Source organism: Syngnathus typhle, linkage group LG5 (genome assembly GCF_033458585.1).
Source record: "Syngnathus typhle isolate RoL2023-S1 ecotype Sweden linkage group LG5, RoL_Styp_1.0, whole genome shotgun sequence".
In the NCBI taxonomy this organism is placed as follows: Eukaryota; Metazoa; Chordata; class Actinopteri; order Syngnathiformes; family Syngnathidae; genus Syngnathus; species Syngnathus typhle.
The window spans coordinates 13597801-13616762 of NC_083742.1; the positions used below are offsets into that span (position 1 = coordinate 13597801).

The 18962-nt window shown below is 41.2% G+C and overlaps 3 protein-coding genes across 5 annotated transcripts; 2 read left to right on the forward strand and 1 right to left on the reverse strand.

Moving 5' to 3' along the window:
- Positions 1 to 1767: 1767 nt before the first annotated feature.
- LOC133154817 (protamine-like protein) lies at positions 1768 to 2600 on the reverse strand. The gene has a single exon (XM_061279840.1). It carries the CDS (start codon positions 2525 to 2527, stop codon positions 1850 to 1852), a length of 678 nt encoding a protein of 225 aa, XP_061135824.1. The 5' UTR covers positions 2528 to 2600; the 3' UTR covers positions 1768 to 1849.
- A 1594-nt stretch (positions 2601 to 4194) lies between these two features.
- tspan36 (tetraspanin 36) lies at positions 4195 to 8655 on the forward strand. Its single transcript, XM_061279839.1, has 7 exons — positions 4195 to 4361; positions 6562 to 6753; positions 6831 to 6905; positions 7219 to 7314; positions 7456 to 7605; positions 7693 to 7776; positions 8166 to 8655. Exons 1-7 carry the CDS (start codon positions 4302 to 4304, stop codon positions 8244 to 8246), a joined length of 738 nt encoding a protein of 245 aa, XP_061135823.1. The 5' UTR covers positions 4195 to 4301; the 3' UTR covers positions 8247 to 8655.
- Positions 8656 to 8796: 141 nt separating this feature from the next.
- mapk4 (mitogen-activated protein kinase 4) lies at positions 8797 to 18277 on the forward strand. Of its 3 annotated transcripts, XM_061279836.1 has the most exons (12): positions 8797 to 10023; positions 10147 to 10164; positions 11615 to 11704; positions 11781 to 11882; positions 11962 to 12334; positions 12418 to 12593; positions 14326 to 14470; positions 15547 to 15629; positions 15698 to 15776; positions 15855 to 16074; positions 16146 to 16299; positions 16552 to 18277. In XM_061279836.1, the coding sequence occupies exons 5-12, from the start codon at positions 11977 to 11979 to the stop codon at positions 17320 to 17322; spliced, it is 1986 nt and encodes a 661-aa protein (XP_061135820.1). In that variant the 5' UTR covers positions 8797 to 10023; positions 10147 to 10164; positions 11615 to 11704; positions 11781 to 11882; positions 11962 to 11976; the 3' UTR covers positions 17323 to 18277. The 3 variants fall into 3 exon arrangements, with proteins under 3 accessions (XP_061135820.1, XP_061135817.1, XP_061135819.1); XM_061279833.1 differs by having other exon boundaries at positions 8797 to 10164; positions 11627 to 11704; XM_061279835.1 differs by lacking the exons at positions 8797 to 10023; positions 10147 to 10164 and having other exon boundaries at positions 10190 to 11704.
- Positions 18278 to 18962: the final 685 nt, after the last annotated feature.

Below are 18962 nucleotides of genomic sequence, written 5' to 3' on the forward strand. Positions count from 1 at the left end.
ACCCCTCTGTACGTTGGGGATTGAGAGACATTCAAGCCCTGGGGTCAAAGTGTGATGCGTATTCACGTACAGGTCAGTGGTCCTGTGTCATTCGCACCCATGTCATCATAAGTGCAACACAGGTCTGTAGAATGTCTGATATATAACCGTAGTCAATGTCACATGAGCGTCCCTCTCTCTGCCTTCTCTGCACAGCAAAGTGATTATAATGTGGTTTGTAATGTGAGCTTAGCACATGTTTACTTTTGTATTTCATAATAAAATTCTGCAGAAATAATGTATTTGTGTGTTTCTAGAAAACGACAATAGAAATAGAATAAACAATTAAGGATTGAACATTTTACAATATGATACAATGTAACAAACAACACACCTCATAATCAAAATATAGAAATACAGTTAGCAACTATAAATGAAATGTATAGATTAGACAATATAAGTAATACATCATAACCAATACAACATCATGTAGACAATAACATGATACACATGAGAGAAATGGAATGGGCAATACAAATTAAATGCAGTGTAAACAATAAAATAATACAATCACAAATAATTGACACTAACAAATTAAAAACAACAGGCCTAGCTTTACAATATGAATACAATAGACAAAATAATACATTAAAAAGATAGCATAGACAATATAAATTACAAAAATATAACCAACAAAAGAAATAAATTACAACTTGAACAGAAATAGATAATAGAATATGAATACAAATATAAACTAATAAAATAGGAAAAGAATAGAAAAGAGAAATAATAGAAAGACTACAATGAAATATAATGCAACAAAATACAATTGGCAATATAATTAATAAATTAGGGGGATTACAATTATTATTAACATCTGGCAGAAACTACTGATGAAAATAAACCTTTAGTGAAATTGGGTATATTTACTTTTCATAAGAATTGTTGATTAACACACATGTCCCTTTAAAAAAAAATAGAACATATTTTGGCAGTTTATAACAGGTTTAAATGTTTTAATATTTTTAGGTTGATCATTATCCATCAATTTTTTGTTTAATTGCATGGAAGGATGGTGTTCCTGGGTCCCTTTATTTCACACTCTTGGACTAACAGGCAGTATGGGCAGAAAAGCAATGTTGATTTTACTGCAGTTTCAGTTTGAGGAAATTGATGGGTCCCAATATTGTTTATTTTCTTTATTTTTTTTAACTAATCCCTGGCGGCGTACCTATTAACTACTCATTTGCTAATATAAATTGGGATCTATTCACATGTCAACTACATTGTTCTTGCTTCAATGTAAAATGTGTGAGAGGACTGCATGCTAGCTAATTTTTCAAAAAAACATTTTTGCTGGATTTTTTTTATGCTGCATTAACTGAAAGCAGCATCTGCTCAGTAAAGATGTCATAAATTGATTTTCATACAACCACAAAAACTAGTGCATATTAATTTCTTGCAAGAGGGGGTTCTTTTCATTTTGGCTCTAATTCTGTACCTTATTTCACACCAATTGCTACAGATGGTAGTACCATTTAGAATTTCAAATGATTTTTTGAAATAGCCAGAACAAAGAAATGCAGAAGAAATGCTTTCCTGTATGACGAGATTACATGTATATGATTTTTAGAGTTTTAGCAGTTTACTGAACGCCCTTTTGTAAACATTGTAAATTGTACTTCCATTGTGCAAAAAAATGAACCTGTGGTTGTAAAGCTTCAATGAGATTCAAGCAGATGCCTATGAAGGTTTTATTTTCACACAGTAATAGTATTTGCATGCAAAGTGAAAAGGTCCATTATGTGATAAACAGAAGTCTATAAGAATATTTGGTGAAAACTGAAGTTCCTATCATGATGGGCTGCCACTAGCGCCTGCTCCTTCTTCTCCTTCTGCGTATGGGTCTTCTGCGTCGGTACCTCCTGACTCTTGTGATCCTTCTGAGCCTGCGGACCCTCCTGACTCTCCGCCGCCTCCTCCTTGGGTACCTTCTTCTCCTCCTCCTTCTCCCAACTCTCCTTCTCCTCCTCCTCACAGACATCCTCCTGCGAGACCTCCTCCTCCTCAAAGACCTCCTCCTCCTTCTCACTGGTCTCCTCCTCCTTCTCACAGATCTCCTCCTCCTTCTCCTCCTACCGGAGGTCGACCTTCTCCTTCTCCTCCTTCTCCTGCTTCTCCTGCGGCGGGGTGTTCCCCTCCTTCGCCTTCTCCTGGAGCGTCTCCTCCTTCTGCCTCTAGTCCTGCGCCTTCGCCGCCGCCTTCTCCCCCGCCTTCGCCTCATGCGAACCCCCCTGCGCCTGCGAGGGCCGTATGGGTTGATCCTTAGGCGACGTCCCCTGGTGCGCACGACGTACTTCCTGGCCATCAGTCTGCGGACGGCCAGTCGGATTTGAGCTCTGTTGTGCGCCACATCGTAGCCGTTGGCCTTCAGGACTCTCCTGAGACCGGCCAGGGTTACGCCAGACGAACCGCCGTAGGATAGGGCATTCAGGATGAGGTTGGAAACCTCACCCCCACTTTTCCTGGATTGCGTTTTCGGTGTCATTGCCGATTCGCCTGATCAGCGGTAGTCTGCGGATCTTCCAGATGGCCTAGCTGGTTGTAGCTAGAGTGGCTGAAGAGCCGATTGCGCCAGGAAAGCGATTCCTCCTGATATTTATCGGTTTGGGGATCTCAGTAATTTGTGGACTTTAGAGAGATGAGAGCCTTTCAGACAAAGTGGTGATGAGCGATTACGCGTGACGTCATCCAAACTCTTGCGCTCCTTATTACAAACGGCGACCACGGTAATAAGACTCCTATATTTGGACCAAGGTGGGATTTTTCTTTAATTTAGAGATGTCTGAGTGCAGGGGGTCTTCCGCAAAGTGAACCAAGGATTGTTTAAAAGACTTTATTGTGGAGGAATTTGCCTGCTGTGCAGCGACTAGTCTTTTTTTTAATCCTTTTTTATTAGTATGATCACACCTGCAGGTATGTTCTATCAGAAATTAATGCTGTTAGCCGATTCAAATCTGCGCCAACATTGCAGCTCTTATAATTAATAATTGAATGATGATCTTCACCCAGCATTGCCTTCAAGTCATGATTGTGGGGCAATATTCTTTTTGGTTCGTCGTGAGGGAGGCATATTACATCAACGTGTCATTTCTAATGGGCACTTGATTGCCTAATGAAGGTCTTGAGGCCCTTTCTTTTTTCACCTTGCTATTTGGGATAGGTAAGGCCTAAAATGTGTTATTACTAAACTTGGTTTTGATACAGGAAGTTGTTTTTGGGGAAACATGTGTCCAGTAGGATTTTCATACCATCATTTCTTTGCTGTTGGGGGTGAATGGCCAAATAGTCCACATAGAAAATTTGAGTCTCTGGTAGTTCTCACAGAAATATAAATTAAATAAAATACACTTAGTCTTAGACAACTTTATTGGTGGCAAAAGCCCATGAATTTTTATCGTCATTTAACCAAGACAGATTGTATATGATTCTCTTTAACTGTAGTTTAAATTTGTGATGTAAATTGAAAAGACGGTCCATGACGGGAAATACATTCAAGTGAGACACAGTCAATACAGTTCATTTATCTTTCCAACTGCTTCTCGCGAGGGTTGTGGGCATGCTGGATCATGTTCTCAGCTGACTTTGGGTAGTAGTCCAGAGCTTGTTGCAGCCAATTGCAGGGCACATATAGACAAACAACCATTCAAAGTCACACCTACGGGAAATTTGGAGTGTTTAATCGGCCCATGCATGTCTTTGGAATGTGGGTGGAAATTGGCGTACCCGGAGAAAACCCATGCAGGCACAGGGAGAACATGCAAACTCCACACAGGAAGGCTGGAGCCACAATTGAACCCTGAACCTCTGAACTGTGAGGTGGACATGTTTACCAGTGCATACCAACACAGTCCATTCATAGAAAATTATGGAAAATGTCTGGTCAGCTATTTTTAGAACAGCACCTTGGGCCTTCTTTGGTCTGACTTACATATCTTTTTAAGAATGCTTATTTTCCCCAATGAAAAAAAATGTAATTAAATAAATAATAAAAATATCATTAGGCGCTCGTTAAATATTACAACAATTTAGATGGAATGTACAATTACTGACTTAAAAGTGATTAGAACACAGATTCTAAATCATTGTTCTCTGTCAAAGAAGCAGGAAGTGTTGCAACAGACTTGTATCCGAACCAACTTCCGGACCATGTGACTGGGCGACGTCACACTGCCTGGAACCCTCGTGATCAAAGCGGACCGACGTCGAACTCTCCTGCCGGACTGGTTTCACTTCAGTCTTCTAACAAACACCTTGACGGCATGGATTGCGGCATCATCACGTCCAAGACGGTCCTTCTCTTCCTCAGTCTGGTGTTCTGGGTAAGAGAAACTTTTTGTTAAATCTTTTATAATATCAAATGGCGTCTCCGGGATATTCGGAACCACAGCTGGACCTCTTAAGATAGTTGAACGTTAAACATCCTTCTTATCGTTTGTCCGATTTTTCGGAAGTACATAAAAGTCAACATTTCTTCTATTTAGTCATTGTTTTTTGTAAAATGGTGTTGAAAAGTTTCTAAATCTTACACCATCAATCAAATGTTGACGTTGTCACATTTAGGTCATTTTGATGTTTACGTTTGATCGGTCATCTGTTTACTTCATTCGTCGCCTTCGCTGGTAGCAATGCGCTATTTTGTATTATGTAAACATTTAGCGTTTATTTGATCTGATAAATGCGTTTCGATTACAACACCGCGTGGTGACGCAGAAAAACAGCTGTAGCAAACCGCTCTTTTATACAATCTCGCTCTTCGTTTTCATCCCCGTTTACTCATCCTTGATATATTTTAAAGAACCCCCCCCCCCCCCCCCAAATCATTCATTAACAACGAAAATAACTTGGAGGAAGGTATCAAACCCGAGGCCTGGGGGCAATTTTATGTGGCCCACAAAATCAAATCATGAGCATCACCTTCCAAAATTGTTGGTAGAAGAGTTAGATTCTAAGTCATAATAACATTGAATTGTTGCAAAATTCATTTTTTTTTGTTAACAAGCCACTATGGTTGAGCAACAGGGTTTTCACTGCACGTTATCATTTGGCTGGCTGTCATCTTGGGGCTTGCGCTGAACACATACAAAAACAAGAGCTAATTCAATAGATTTTGTAATGGATAAAGATCGCAGACAGCAGAAAAGTGCATCAAAATGTACGACAGACCAGCCGTTATACCCAGAAAGACACAGAAAGGAACAAGATATTTGGACAAATTACAGCATACTGATGAGAGTTGTCTACGCAGCTATGAGACAAAGTAAACAAAAGCGAGCACAAGGAAAAATGTTTGCTTTAATAGAGTACCCCACCCCATTGATATATTTGAAGAAAAGAAATTATTTGAACATGAAATAAAGATGATAAAAGGAAAGTATATTGATATTATTCTCCCACGTAAGATGGATTTGGCCACATTCCATAGAGCACTGGAGTGTGGTTGCCTCTTTACTTTCTTACACACACGCACACAAAGCCTCTTTGCTGCCTTGTTTCATGGGCATAAGATCAGACTTTCTCGGGGAGATTACGGGGCGAGCCTAGGGGGGGTGGTGGTGGGGTGAGCAAGCCCACTGCTGTCCCGTGACTGTGGGGTGATTAACAGACATGAGTCATGCGGCCCAGTGGAAAGATAGGTGATCGCCTGCTTCCAAAAAACAACCCCGAAAGGCATAAAAGTTATGTTTTTTTTTTTGTTCTTTACTGATAAAGGCTGGTCAAAGGCAAAAAGGGAATTCAAGTGTGCTGATAATGAATAAATAGGTCACAGTGATGCATCTTTATAATGGATTAACAGAACACATTTGATAGCTTGGAAAGTCAGTCACATGTTTCCAAATAAAACAAAAGGCGAGTCACGATGACGATATGCGCTTAAAGGGCTTGTTTCTGGACAAAACTCACATGAGGTCACAGGAGCTATCAAGAACAAACTTGTTTGTGTCGCTTTCATCAGATTATTTGGTGTCATTGTGTTGCAGATACGTTAATGACCACACTTGACATGCTGTAGTTCAAGTTAGGTCAGATGGACTTTTTAGCTGCTTGTACAAACACAGTTGACTTACACCATCAGCCGGGAATGAGGACCTGAAAAATGGAGCCCCCCCCAATTTTTCTAATTCCAATAATCAACCGAACAATCAAACCATCGCAAAAGTACAAACTATCATCCCCAAATCACTTTAAATGATTTAAACTCACTAAAAAATACAATTTATTTGACAATGATAGAATTGTTCAATGTATGGTTCTCTCCAAAAGTATTGGAACGGCAAGGTCAATTTCTTTCTTTGTTTTTGTTGCATGCAGACATGAGACTTTCAGATCAAATGATAAAAACACCAAAAAAACCTGAATTTTAGCTTTCATATTATTTACATCTAGATATGGTAAACAACTCAGGATTTGTTTGAAGCGAGAGAAAAAAAAAAAGGATTCAGACTTTAACTAGGGAGACCAAGAAAAACAAAAAAACTAAACAAAACATTTTTCAATCGTAAATGTGTTGCTGTTTTATAGGCTGCAGGTGCCGGCTTAGCCTACGTTGGCTCCCAGGTATTGAGCAGCTATGACACCTTTGAGAACTTCATCCAGAACAAGTACACTGTCATCCCGGCCGTGGTCATCATCGGCATCAGTGTGGTCATGTTCATCTTTGGCCTGCTGGGATGCTGCGCCACCATGCGAGAGTCCAAAGTGGGCCTGAGCTGTGTGAGTGGCCAACCTAAAAAAGTACAGCGATGCTACTTCACCGCAATCTGAATTGCCATTTGTCCTTTTTCATGCAGTTCTTTCTGATCATCATGGTGATGTTTGCGGCCGAGGTTGCTGTGTTGGTGCTGAGCTTCATCTACCAAGGCAAAGTGAGTCTTCAACAATATGTTTGCCCAAAATACACAATTGCCCTCACAAGATGAGTAAAATATCCACCCAGCCAGCCACCATGAGTAGGAATTGTTCTATGATGCAAGCCTATTATTGCTGGCGTCGGGCCAAACGTCCAATTTAGCAATCACAATAATGAATGGAATGCATTTGTTTGTCATTAGAAATTTCACAATTGAATTACTACTTCACCACAGTGACATCTGCTGGTGATCACCACCACACTTGCCCGTACTGCAAAATTGCCACTCAGTCCTTGATACATTGAATATGTTTCCCACGTGTGTGCAGGTAAACGGAGATTTGGAGAACTCCATGAACAGCGTCTTTGCAAAGTATGACGGCGAGGACCCGGAGACCAGAACTGTGGACTTGCTGCAGACTAAGGTTGGTAGTGGACACTTGGCACCTCCAACGTTCTTTCGGTTTTCTGTTCCTCTTTTGTTTGACTCGTGTCTAACAGGCCATGTGTTTTAATGCAGTTGGGAGGTTAATCTTTTTTCCGCCAAAATTCTATTCCTTGTGTAGTTGCAGTGCTGTGGCGTGAGGAACTACACCAGCTGGTTCAACACGACTTGGTACCAGAGCCACAACGGCACAGTGCCCGAGTCCTGCTGCAAAAATGTCAGCACACCGTGCACTGGCAGATTGGACCAGTTAAATCTGCTCAACTTAGAGGTGAACTAAGATTGCTGGACAGCATTGATTTGCGCGCAAATGTTGAGATGAAGCAGGTCTCACTGTCAGGGGCTTGTGTGCTTTCAGGGTTGTGAAGCCAAGCTGGAGCACCTGGTGAAGGACTTGCTGAAGTATGCCATGCTGGTCATTCTGGGCTTTGCCATCATCAAGGTAAGCAAAATGCGACACTGGTACAATTCACACTGGATGTCCAAGTGACCTTCACTTTACTCTTGCCGCTATCTCTACTTATTAATTATGCAGACTATTTTGAAGATTTCATTTTCTTGGGGAGTATCCCATCCCCTCTAACATCATATTTTTAGCCACATTTGGAAAAGGCCTGATTCTGATCTGACGATATCCAATTCCATTAGTATTCCGCATATCCCAATTGTTTCACATTAGAGCAAAAAATAGCAATTTTGTCACACTCACTTTTTATTTTAGTGTGAGTACGATAATATAGTTACCTCATTTTATATTTTTTTTATATATATATATTTTTTTTTTAACAAATTTGTGACCAGTTGATTTTTTTTCATTCTTTCTTTCTGCAGTTCTTTGGCATGCTGAGCGTGTGCGTGATTGCCTGTAAAAGCAACAGCCGGAGGAGCGGCTACCAGCCACTTTATGCCTAACCAAAAAATCTTTGACTTCACCACCTCGTATCTGTTCATTATTGCTGTTTTTCAATGTCCATCATAAATCAATGTCATATTGATGAAAAGCGAAAATATCTTGCATGGCTGTCATTTTTGAGCATTCGGCTGAACAACATTACTACAAGTATTTCCTTTTTCTTTTGCACCACCGTATTGAACTCACAGTTGTTTTAAATAGCTACACATGGATTGAAGTTTTGGAATGCACTGCATTTAATGCTTTATGTTGGGTTGCAATATTTATAGCCGACTTGATTCAACTAATCACTATAAGGTTTATTTTAATGAGGATGCCATTTTTTAGGTGAGTTATCTATTAAATATAGTCGCAGCTCCATATGGTTATATTGTCTTTCTAAAATAATAAAGTGAGAAATTCACAAAGGTCGTTGAATCACACTCTTCATATGGTGTGGAAGAATGGCTGCTATATTTTTGCTCTTTTGTAACTGCCTCGTGAAATTTAATTATTTTGAGGATTGTGTGCAGGGCTGAATCAAATCTACGTATTAGTACAATTATGTTCACATTGCATTATGTTGATTCAGCACAAAATTAAGTTAGTTAACTTATTTAATTTTTGACAAACTTAGTAATGGGATTCAATTTAAGTCACGGCTTTTTATCACGAGGCTACATTTTCCTGCAATGACCAGAGGATTCCTGCAGATGGTGCTATTGCATCAGTAATGAAACTAGGAAAATTAGCTTTGAAGAATACAAACTAAATGGCTGGATGGAATATAACTGCAAGTCATGTAACATCTTTTTGCTTTTGCTGATGTCCATAGAACAGGAAAAAAAGACAAATTCACCACAACACAGTGGCTGCATTTGAATTTGTGTAAGACTGCTTGTGAAGTAAGGTAAATCCAGGTAAGTCTAAAGGTTGGGAGGTAAACCCAACAGTTGAAATAGAGATGTACATAGGAGAGTCTAAAATATAAACAAAAAAACTAATTAATTGTGATGTTATATATCTATACTGTTTCATTTTTATACATCTACCTAATGACACCATTTGTCTTAAATATTGCTACATGACAGCTTTGTTCTTTGGTTTGGCTTGATTTAAATGTAATTTACATTTCTGCCTGACTTAATTGCCTGCAGACTGTTCACTTCTGACTTTCCCATCCTCTCCCCCATCCACCTCATGTCTATTTTTGTGCATTGTCTGGCAGCTTTTTTTTTTTTAATCCACCTGAGTCTCATCCACCTGAGGTGTGTTTTGCATGTCTCGCTCACATCATCCACCCATCTGCTCTCCTGCCTGCTTTTATTTCATGACCTGAGCAATATGCAACATTAATGCGATTTTCCTGACAAAGTTCATTTGCATTTGTACCAGAACTTTATACAAATTTAAAAAAAAAACATTTTATATTATAGACGTTTGTGTAATTAGGTTGTGTGTACTCCATGAGGTTTTGATGGCGGTGGAGTGCAGAAAGGAAGGTTTAAGTGAGGTCATCATGCATACTGCTGGTGCTGCTGGGACTCTGACTGAGCAGATGGAATTGTGGGAAAAGATGAAATGAGAGACATGCACTTCATCAACTGCAGAGTGTGTGCGTGCTTGTGTGTGTCTTGATCGCCCCCCCCCCTCTCGTTCTCTCTCTGCTCTCCATTCTCCGCGGTCCTCTGGGCGTCCACTCAGCGAGGCTCCGGAGCAGCCTTATCTCATCATCTGCAGATCCCCACTCCGGTGCCGCCGACATGCTGTCAGTTGCCTGCCCTCCCTTCTCGCATGGTATCACCCCCTTGTAACAAAAAGGCATCGCGATATAGAGATGCGTTTACTTCATTCACTGTTTCCCCCTACGTGGACTCGCATCTGTCTAGCTTATTTGTTCACCGGATCTTTTGTCTGCAGACGTTTGATGATGTTCCGGTGAGTGTGAGGATGTTCTTTTTTTTCTCCCTTTCTTCCTTTTGTGATTGTATTGTGCATCCACTCTGCGACGTGAGCACTTATTGTTTGAGAAAAGGCTAAATAATTGGTGCACTTTATTCACATTTTATTCAAGCAGTGTTTTAGTAATGCCGAAAAGGGGTACACAGCACGCGCGCACACACGCACGCAGCTGCTGCATGAAGTCACAAAAAAAAGATGCAGTCGAGCTTTAATGCTGACACTTGCAAATACAACGGAAGGCAACACATTTCCCATATACAATAATAATATTTTCCGGGGTCATCATATAAAAATCTTAACTGCTCGGGCAATATTGAAGTCACACAAGTTAATTGCTATTTTTAGTATGGCTCTTAAGGTCTGCAGACTCGGATCCACTATTGGAGTCCATGAGTTCATAATAAATATTGTAAACCGTTATGCTGCACGTGAATGGAAAAAGCTGCCAATCAAGAGAGAATCCTTTAAAATCCACATTAAAAACTTTGCCCCCCACCAAATTCCTTTGATAAAATCAAATTCTCAATGCTGTGGTCATTTTAGAAACCTACTTTTATTTCTTTATTTTTAATGCTAAAAAGCAGTAAAACAAATACAGACCAATGCTATCTTGATCAACATGTCATGTCACCAAACACAAGAGACTGAACTAACCTGTTTACAAACATTTAAATCAAGTATTTTTAATGATCCTTCTTTGAGACGCAGGTCTCAAGATGTGTGAACTGCTTTCTTAAATTGCGTTAAGTTGTACATCCTGCTCTAATGTAGAATCAGACATATCTTTTCTTCATTTTTCATAACGTTCTCTTCTGAATAACAAAAAATATCCACTTTTAAGTCATTTTGTGGAACTAATATGTATGATGTTGTTGCATAAGCTGCTGAAGTCTCTCTCTCAATCTCTCGGTCTCTCTCTCTTTCTCTCTGTCTCTCTTTTTCACTCTCTCTCTCTCTCTCTCTCTCTCTCACACACACACACACACACACACACACATGCGTACGCACTCACACAAAGCGCCATCTCCAGTCGTGATGCATTATTTATGAAGTTAGTCTGCACCTCCCATCCAGCACCACTATATGCAGCCTTTCTGGTTTTGTCTCTGTCTCTCTGTCTCCCTGTCTCTCTGTCTCTCTCTCTTTCTCTCTCTCTCTCTCTCTTTCTCTCTCTCTTTCTCTCTCTCTCTCTCTCTCTCTCTCACTCATTTGATCTCTTCTGCAAATATTATTCTTTGTTGAATGAGTTGTCTGACAATGCCACTCCAAACTAGGCACTCCTGTGTTTGAAAAGGCGTAATGCCTTTAGCTGCAGTCCTCGTACTGGATCTAACATATATGATCGTAGCGCTGCTGTAACTGAAGACTCTGCAGACTGTTGCTGTGTGACTTTCACCTGTCTTCCTTTCCCTCCGCCCTCCTGCAGCCGCGGTGCCAGATGCGCTGGCTGACTGAAGCTCGTAGTGGGGTGCTGAAATGCCTCCAGCTCAGAGTGTCAGCTACCGGAAGCTGAAGGGTGAGAGATTAAAATGCTGAGAGACCACCGCTGATTTTCTATGGCGCTTAAACATGTGAATGAACCACCATGGAAGAGGAAGAAGACAATACTTTTGTAGATGTCCATTATGCAGCTGTTTCTATGGATACTTGAGCAGAGTTGATGAGTGTCCTGCAGATGTTGGCATAAGTTATAAGTAAGTCATTTTCAATAAAAAATGAACTGTGGTAAAAATCAAGCAAGTCCAACTCATATCTTTCCAACTTTCCAATCAGGGCAAGTCATCAATCATGGCCAGACAAGACTTCCTCCACGGCTTCGACATCAGCGCCCATTTTGTCGACATCAGGCTCCTCGGCGCCGGCGGTACAGGTCCGGTCCTGTCGGCCGTGGACCAGCACACCGGACGTCGTGTGGCCATCAAGAAGTTGGCCATGCGTGATGCTGTCTCAGTGAAGCACGCGCTAAGAGAGGTGAAGATTACCCACCGGCTGCGTCATGAGAATGTGGTCCGGGTATACAAAGTCCTGGCGCCACACGGACAACCGCCTGCCAGAGACCCTGCCCAGCTCGGCGCCCTGTATGTCATCCAGGAGTGCATGGAAACAGATTTGGCTCGGGTGCTGGAGCAAGGAGCACTATCGACAGGTACAAAAACTTTTCACTGCAGAAACAACAAAATAATCAAATACTTCTCGGCGTAAACATGACTCAAGTCACAATCTCCACAGGTCACGCCACATTGCTGTTCTACCAGCTGCTGAGGGGCCTCAAGTTCATCCACTCGTCCAACGTGCTGCACAGAGACCTGAAACCTGCCAACATCTTCATCAACACTGACCAACTGCTGCTCAAGATCGGAGACTTCGGCCTGGCCCGGATAGTCGACCCCCACTATTCTCATAAGGTAAGCTTGAACAAGCGCTCAATTGTTGTTTTGTGTTGTGCTGAAAAGTGGCTAATTAAAACATAGTTTTAAAAAAGGTTGCTAAATAAATGCAAAATTGCACTATTACTTTTAGTAATCTTATAATGACAGTAACAAAGTTGCAAATCAATACTAATGGTAGGCTTTGCTAACTGTTCAAAAATAAACTTGGCTATATAATAAGGAAACATGTTTATATGTATGTCATATATATATATAATTAATGAATTTATGTCTGTTTTGTGACGTAATATGAATAGCAGGCTTGCATTGGTTTGAGTGACAAACTTAACATCATTTTGATGAAACAATACGCTTGACTGCACATGGTAACCTTGTAGCTGATATTTAGTGCTAACACACTTGCGATTAAAGTGGGTGACACAACAATACGTCATGGAAAATTCAAGTGTTATTTGTAAAAACACCGTCCACGTTTAAAAAAATTAGCACTCCTGTTTATGTCCTTGCTGGTCCACCGATGTTGAAGCCCTCTGATGTTGCCATGGTAACAATAACAACTCCATTCTACTTTTAACGAGCCACATTATTTTTTACGCTTCTATTCCAAGGACACATTTTTTTCTCAATCTTTTGTAAATTGAACCGGATGAATCCACTCTTGCTCTTGTTTAAACATGGCAGCTTTACTGGAATTTCGCTTGTGAAGTGAATACTTGTTATTCACTTTGGAGGCCATTAAACTCTACACTGTTATGGCAAGTTGTAATAAATCCACATTATTAGTGCTCAAATGATTTTTAGTATAAATCCCGTCACTTGGAAAACAGGATGTTTCTCTCATTGTTTGTGTGATATGTGAGCCGGCCAGGCTGAAGATGGATGAATGTACTGTAATGCAATTGTGAAGATATTATTCTGGTCCCTTATGCTGAGGTACTGAGACAGGAGATAAGGGATCTTCAGAACAAGAAGCATTGTGCTGAAATGACTCTGAGATAAGGGATACTATTTCAAATGAAGCATCCAGCAAAAAAAAATAATCATTGTGGGCTTTTATGTCCTGTATTAACTCGTGGATTTGCTAGTAGTACTACTTAATAAAGTGTCCATACATAACCTGTCCAGTGTCGGGTTTTAGTACTAATCCTACCCCATGATCTGTTTGATCTACCTCAGTGTCAACAGAAATACCGTAACGTTAGTCGAGCTTTGTGTGCGTCCGTGAGTGTTTGTGTGCGAGTGTGTGTGTGCAAGTTGAAAGGTGATCTCTGTCCGTTCAGATCACGGGGGCAGAGGATCCGCTGGGTGCCACATAAGGGGGTATGTTTGCATAACGGGAGCAGAGGACAAATCAGGGCAAAGGGGTGAGAAATGTTCGGGCAGGAAGTTCAGTGGAGGGTGAAGCGTCAATATGGACAAATGTTTACTCTTTCAAAAGATGTTTGTGTGCATCCACAGCGTTAGCTCTGCCCACAAATTATTCAAGAACAAGGAAGAAAGGCGGAGCAATGAGAGTGTTTGTTGATTTAGTTATTGCTCGCTTTATTAGGTACACTTTATGCAGAGTTTTCTCATGCTGTCTTTCCTCATAAAGTTTCATTTGATTGACCTGGTCAGAGACTTATTGATGTATTTCATTTTATTGTCATAAGGCGTCTTTGTGGTTGAAACAAAAACAACCACTGCATTGAATTGGAGTGTTGCAGAACAGTACACTAGCTTACCACGTTGTAACGTTTTCTCACAGGGCTATCTGTCCGAGGGTCTGGTCACCAAGTGGTATTGTTCCCCACGTCTGCTGCTGTCCCCTAATAACTACTCCAAGGCGATTGACATGTGGGCCGCAGGCTGCATCCTGGCTGAGATGCTCACTGGACGCATGCTCTTTGCAGGTATCATTGAAATTGTGCAGTATTCACATGATTGGACAGTTTTAGAGTCCTCGTTGTCACTCATACATAGGAAGGGTCAGATTCAAACCTCCAAACTTGTCCATCAGGCTGCATTTTTTACAACTTCATTCAGTTTTTGACTATTTTAGTTTGCTCTCTGTCAACCTCTCATGCTCAGAAGATTGCGAGTGGATTTTCAAAAAGCCGTTTTCCTTAAAATGTACGATGACTGCCACTCGCATAATTCAAAACGATATTACACAAGGTGGCGTCTGTTGAGCGATTGTCTGTCCTCAACAGAGGAGGGTCGATATATTCTCTGTGCGGTCTCGGTGATTGTGTGAGCAGAATACCAACGATGCAGAGTAAGTCTGCATGTTGTTCCTCCTCTAGCAGTTTATTTGACCTCCACCGGCCTGCTCGACACCACGGGGGAGCACATACGGCAGGAAGTGCTTAACTGTTACAGTCACACACAGCTTTTATTTTCACCTCACAGCGCAATCCGCAAAGCAGCTGAGGAATTGCTTTTTATTGCTTTTACTGTATTCATGTTTACCATTGGGAACCCAGTGCACTTTCTTCCTAATACACTGACGGAGATAACCTATAAAGGTGGTTGCAAACATACAGCTTGTGTGTGTGTGGGGGGGGACACCCTAATACCAGCAAACATTCATAATATACAATTATATTAGTAACTGCAGTATTATTTAAAGAGTACTCGATGGCTTGTTTTGGTGTAGCACTCTCTGCTGGTGTGGTGACGTCACTACAATAAACATGCTGGGGAAAGCCAGCTCTTTATCTCATTATCTAGCACAATCTAATGGGATTGGATTTATAAAAAAAAAATACAAAAAGAAAATTGGGATACAGCCAGAAACAAAACGAGTATTTCAAGAAATACGTTGGATTTTTTTTATATATATTAAATTATATATTCGGTTTTTTGTATATAGAAATATACGCATATATATTTTTCCATGTACATATACATACATGCATATAAAAAATATACATATATATTATATATAATATGGATATAGGAAGTGATGGGTGACTCTTCCATTCAGGAGCTCATGAGCTGGAACAGATGCAGCTGATTCTCGACACTGTGCCAGTAATGAGAGACGAGGACAGACAGGACCTGTTACAGGTGCTTGCTTTCATTCTTGAATACAAATATATAAGCACAAAATGACGTTGTCCCGTTTGCCTGTCCAGGTGATGCCTTTGTGTATTAATCATGGCTGGAAAGTCAAGAAGCCGTTTTCTGTGCTGTTGCCTGAAGTGAATGCAGAAGGTGAGTGGAGTGACCAATAAACGAGTGAGATGCTTATGTATGTTGTGACTTGCTTTTTTGTCACGGTTTTCCTCTCAGCTGTGGACTTCTTGGAGCAAATCCTGACCTTCAACCCCATTGACCGTCTGACGGCCGAGGCGGCGCTGTCCCACCCCTTTCTGTGCCAGTACACTTGCCCTGAGGACGAGCCCACCTCGTCGCACCCCTTCCGCATTGAGGATGAACTGGAAGATAATCTCGTCATGGGACACAGTCTCAGTAACAGTCTGAGCCGGGCCTCCAGCATCCACTGGGACAGGTGACCCCTCCCGAAATATTAACCCTACAAAAATAAATCTAGAGATCAACTTTTTGTTGCTCTATTCTCAGCTTATCAACAGATGTGTGCTGGCCACAGTTAGGCGGGATCTGTGGATGCATGCCTTCCGGTCACATGACCTCAGATATTGAGAGCACGACAGAAGAAGAGGAAGTGCAGAGGGACCCGCGAGCCAGCTGCACCTCACTTCTAGAGGAGGCCCAGGTAGGATATGCCTCAACAATTCACATTTGTTGTGTTGAGTAGATTGAGCCATAAAATATCAACATGATATTTTACAATTTGAGGTTCATTCTAGACTTTAAATTGTCCAATAAGTGACAGTAGAGTACTTATTGAAATACACCAAATAATTTTATGTCATATTTGGTGCCAAAAGTCATCTTCAAAATGGCACAATTAATTAAATACTAGGCAAAAAAACAACTAATTTACTATATTTCCCATTCCTTCAAGGTTGACCCACGTAAATATTCTCACAGCAGCTCCGCCGAACGCTACCTGGAGCACTCCCACTCCTCTCTGGACCGGGTTTGCGGTTTCAGCGATCTGGATTGTGGCCGCTCGTGCGACTACAAGGTGGGCTCGCCGTCCTATCTGGACCGGATCGCGTGGCGGGATGGCAAACCTCTGCACTACTCGGAACCCCGCCTCATTCTGGATTTATCTCACTGGAAGCTCAACACAAGCACCCCGCCAGAGCCCCTTCATCCGCTCGGTGGAAGCGTGGAGGACGTGAGAGAGATAAAAGTGGAAGACCAGGTTGTAGGAACTGGGACGGGGGATTTATTTCAAGAGATCTCCCGCTGGGTGGAGAGCACCCAATCCCGTCTGGACTCACCCAGTCCGAGTCCATCTCTGGAGCGGGACTCCTGCTACCCCTCCTCCCCACCTCTCCCGCCGTCCCCCACAGAGATCCCGGACGTGGAGCCTCATCACGTCACCAATGAGGACAGCCCCTTTCCGCCCGTCACCACTCCATCTCTTTGCTCCCTCCATCCCTCCATTCCCACCTCTCCTATTCTTCCTCCTGAAACTCTCTCCACTACCACCACCTCCAAATGCTCAGACGTCCAACCCGACGAATCCCTTCCCGTCAAACAGAAAGAACGCTTCTTTGACTTGGACGTGTTCATCGCCCGAGCGTTGAAGCTGTGCCGACAAACTAAGGAGAAAGTTGACGGGAAAGGGCGGCGGGAGGAGAGCAAACAAGTGAGCATCAACTGAAGGTTTTTATCTTCTTTGAACTTTCTTTCCTAGTACTGCAGTGTTCCCCCTCTGTGGTTCATCGTTTATTCCACGTGAACTTTGTAGCTGTCGTGTGCTCTTTATAGATTTGTTGAATCGCATCTTATGTGCATTTGCAGTGCAATGCTTCACCTTTTTAGTCTCATGGAACTATTTTGCAATACACGGCACAAAACAACAAACTTTAACAGAACTCCTGATGGAAACAACACATTTTAACAACACAAACCCTTCATTATATTATTGGAAATGCTAATTTTATGCATCTCACGCTCATAAGAAAAGACATTCTAACAAGGTTAATAATCGTGCTGACGTGTGCCTAACCCTGAAATGAGTTGCATATGCTTGATCTTTTTCTTCAAGGGTGCAATAAAGATTATTATTATTATTATTTACGATAACTTCGGTACACAAAACACATGCATTCAGTGTAAAAATTGATAAAGAGAAAACGTTTTATTTACAGTAGACATACAACACGTTTGAACTCACAAGCACAGTTGGTATTGTTGGATTTTTATTCTCTGGTAAATATTCAGTAAGGTGCTGCAAAGTCAACTAATCTCACTGACTATTCCGGTCCAATGAGCACATTTTTTTTTCTTCTGTATACTACTTTCCACAAAACCAGCAATAACGTCTCGCGCACACAAATTGAACACATGGTTACTGAGCTCCTTTTCTATTAAATGAAGAAATGCAGCAATCGTACGTGCCTCTGTACAGCTCAATGCTTCCCAGCTTGCTGAATGTAAACACAGACCCCAAATCGCAATCTGCATGCCTTGAGAGTAATGCAAATATGTTTAACTTCACGTGTCCTTCCTGCAGGCTTTTTCTACTCTTTCATTTTGGTAAATAGGTTTGAATGCTAAGTGCTGATTGTTTTTGCAACTTTTTGTTGGGAAAATAATAAAAATAATACAAAACAGTTGCTAAGTACCGTTTTTTTCCATGTATAATGCGCCCCCATGTATAATACGCACCCTAAAAATGGCATGTTGATGCTGGGAAAAAAGCCTGTACCCATGTATAATACGCACCCAAATTTTTACTCCTACTTAAGTCCGTGAACGTAAAATTATTTCAGAAAAAAGATCATCTTTGGGAACAACCGGATGTTATTCTGCCGGTCAGTATCACTGCGCATGCGCTAGCAAACTCTATAGCGAAGAAATGTTTCGGATTTGTGTAGGGTACATCGTGACAGCAAACGAGCAGGTGATCGAGCAAGCGTCTGATACGAGAGCATTGTGTTCGTATGGAGCGTGTTTGAAGTGAACAGCAGAGAAGAAAGCGCATCTGTAATGGCGGCCTCCGTATGATATCCGGATTAAAAATAAATAAATAATAAAAAAACAATTGTTACCATGTATAATGCGCACCCCAGATTTTAGGACAATAAATTAGTTAAATTTTGCGCATTATACATGGATAAAAACGGTATTTGTTATTTATTTCATGTTTAAAACTGAAATATGCAAACATACATTTGAATATTTCTGCTGTGTTCGAGTGAAGGTGAAATTGTGTGCTCAGGGACCACTGTTGATTTTTTTTTCAAAATTAAAATATATGTTGTGTATGTAGTGCTATATATGAGATAATTACGATAA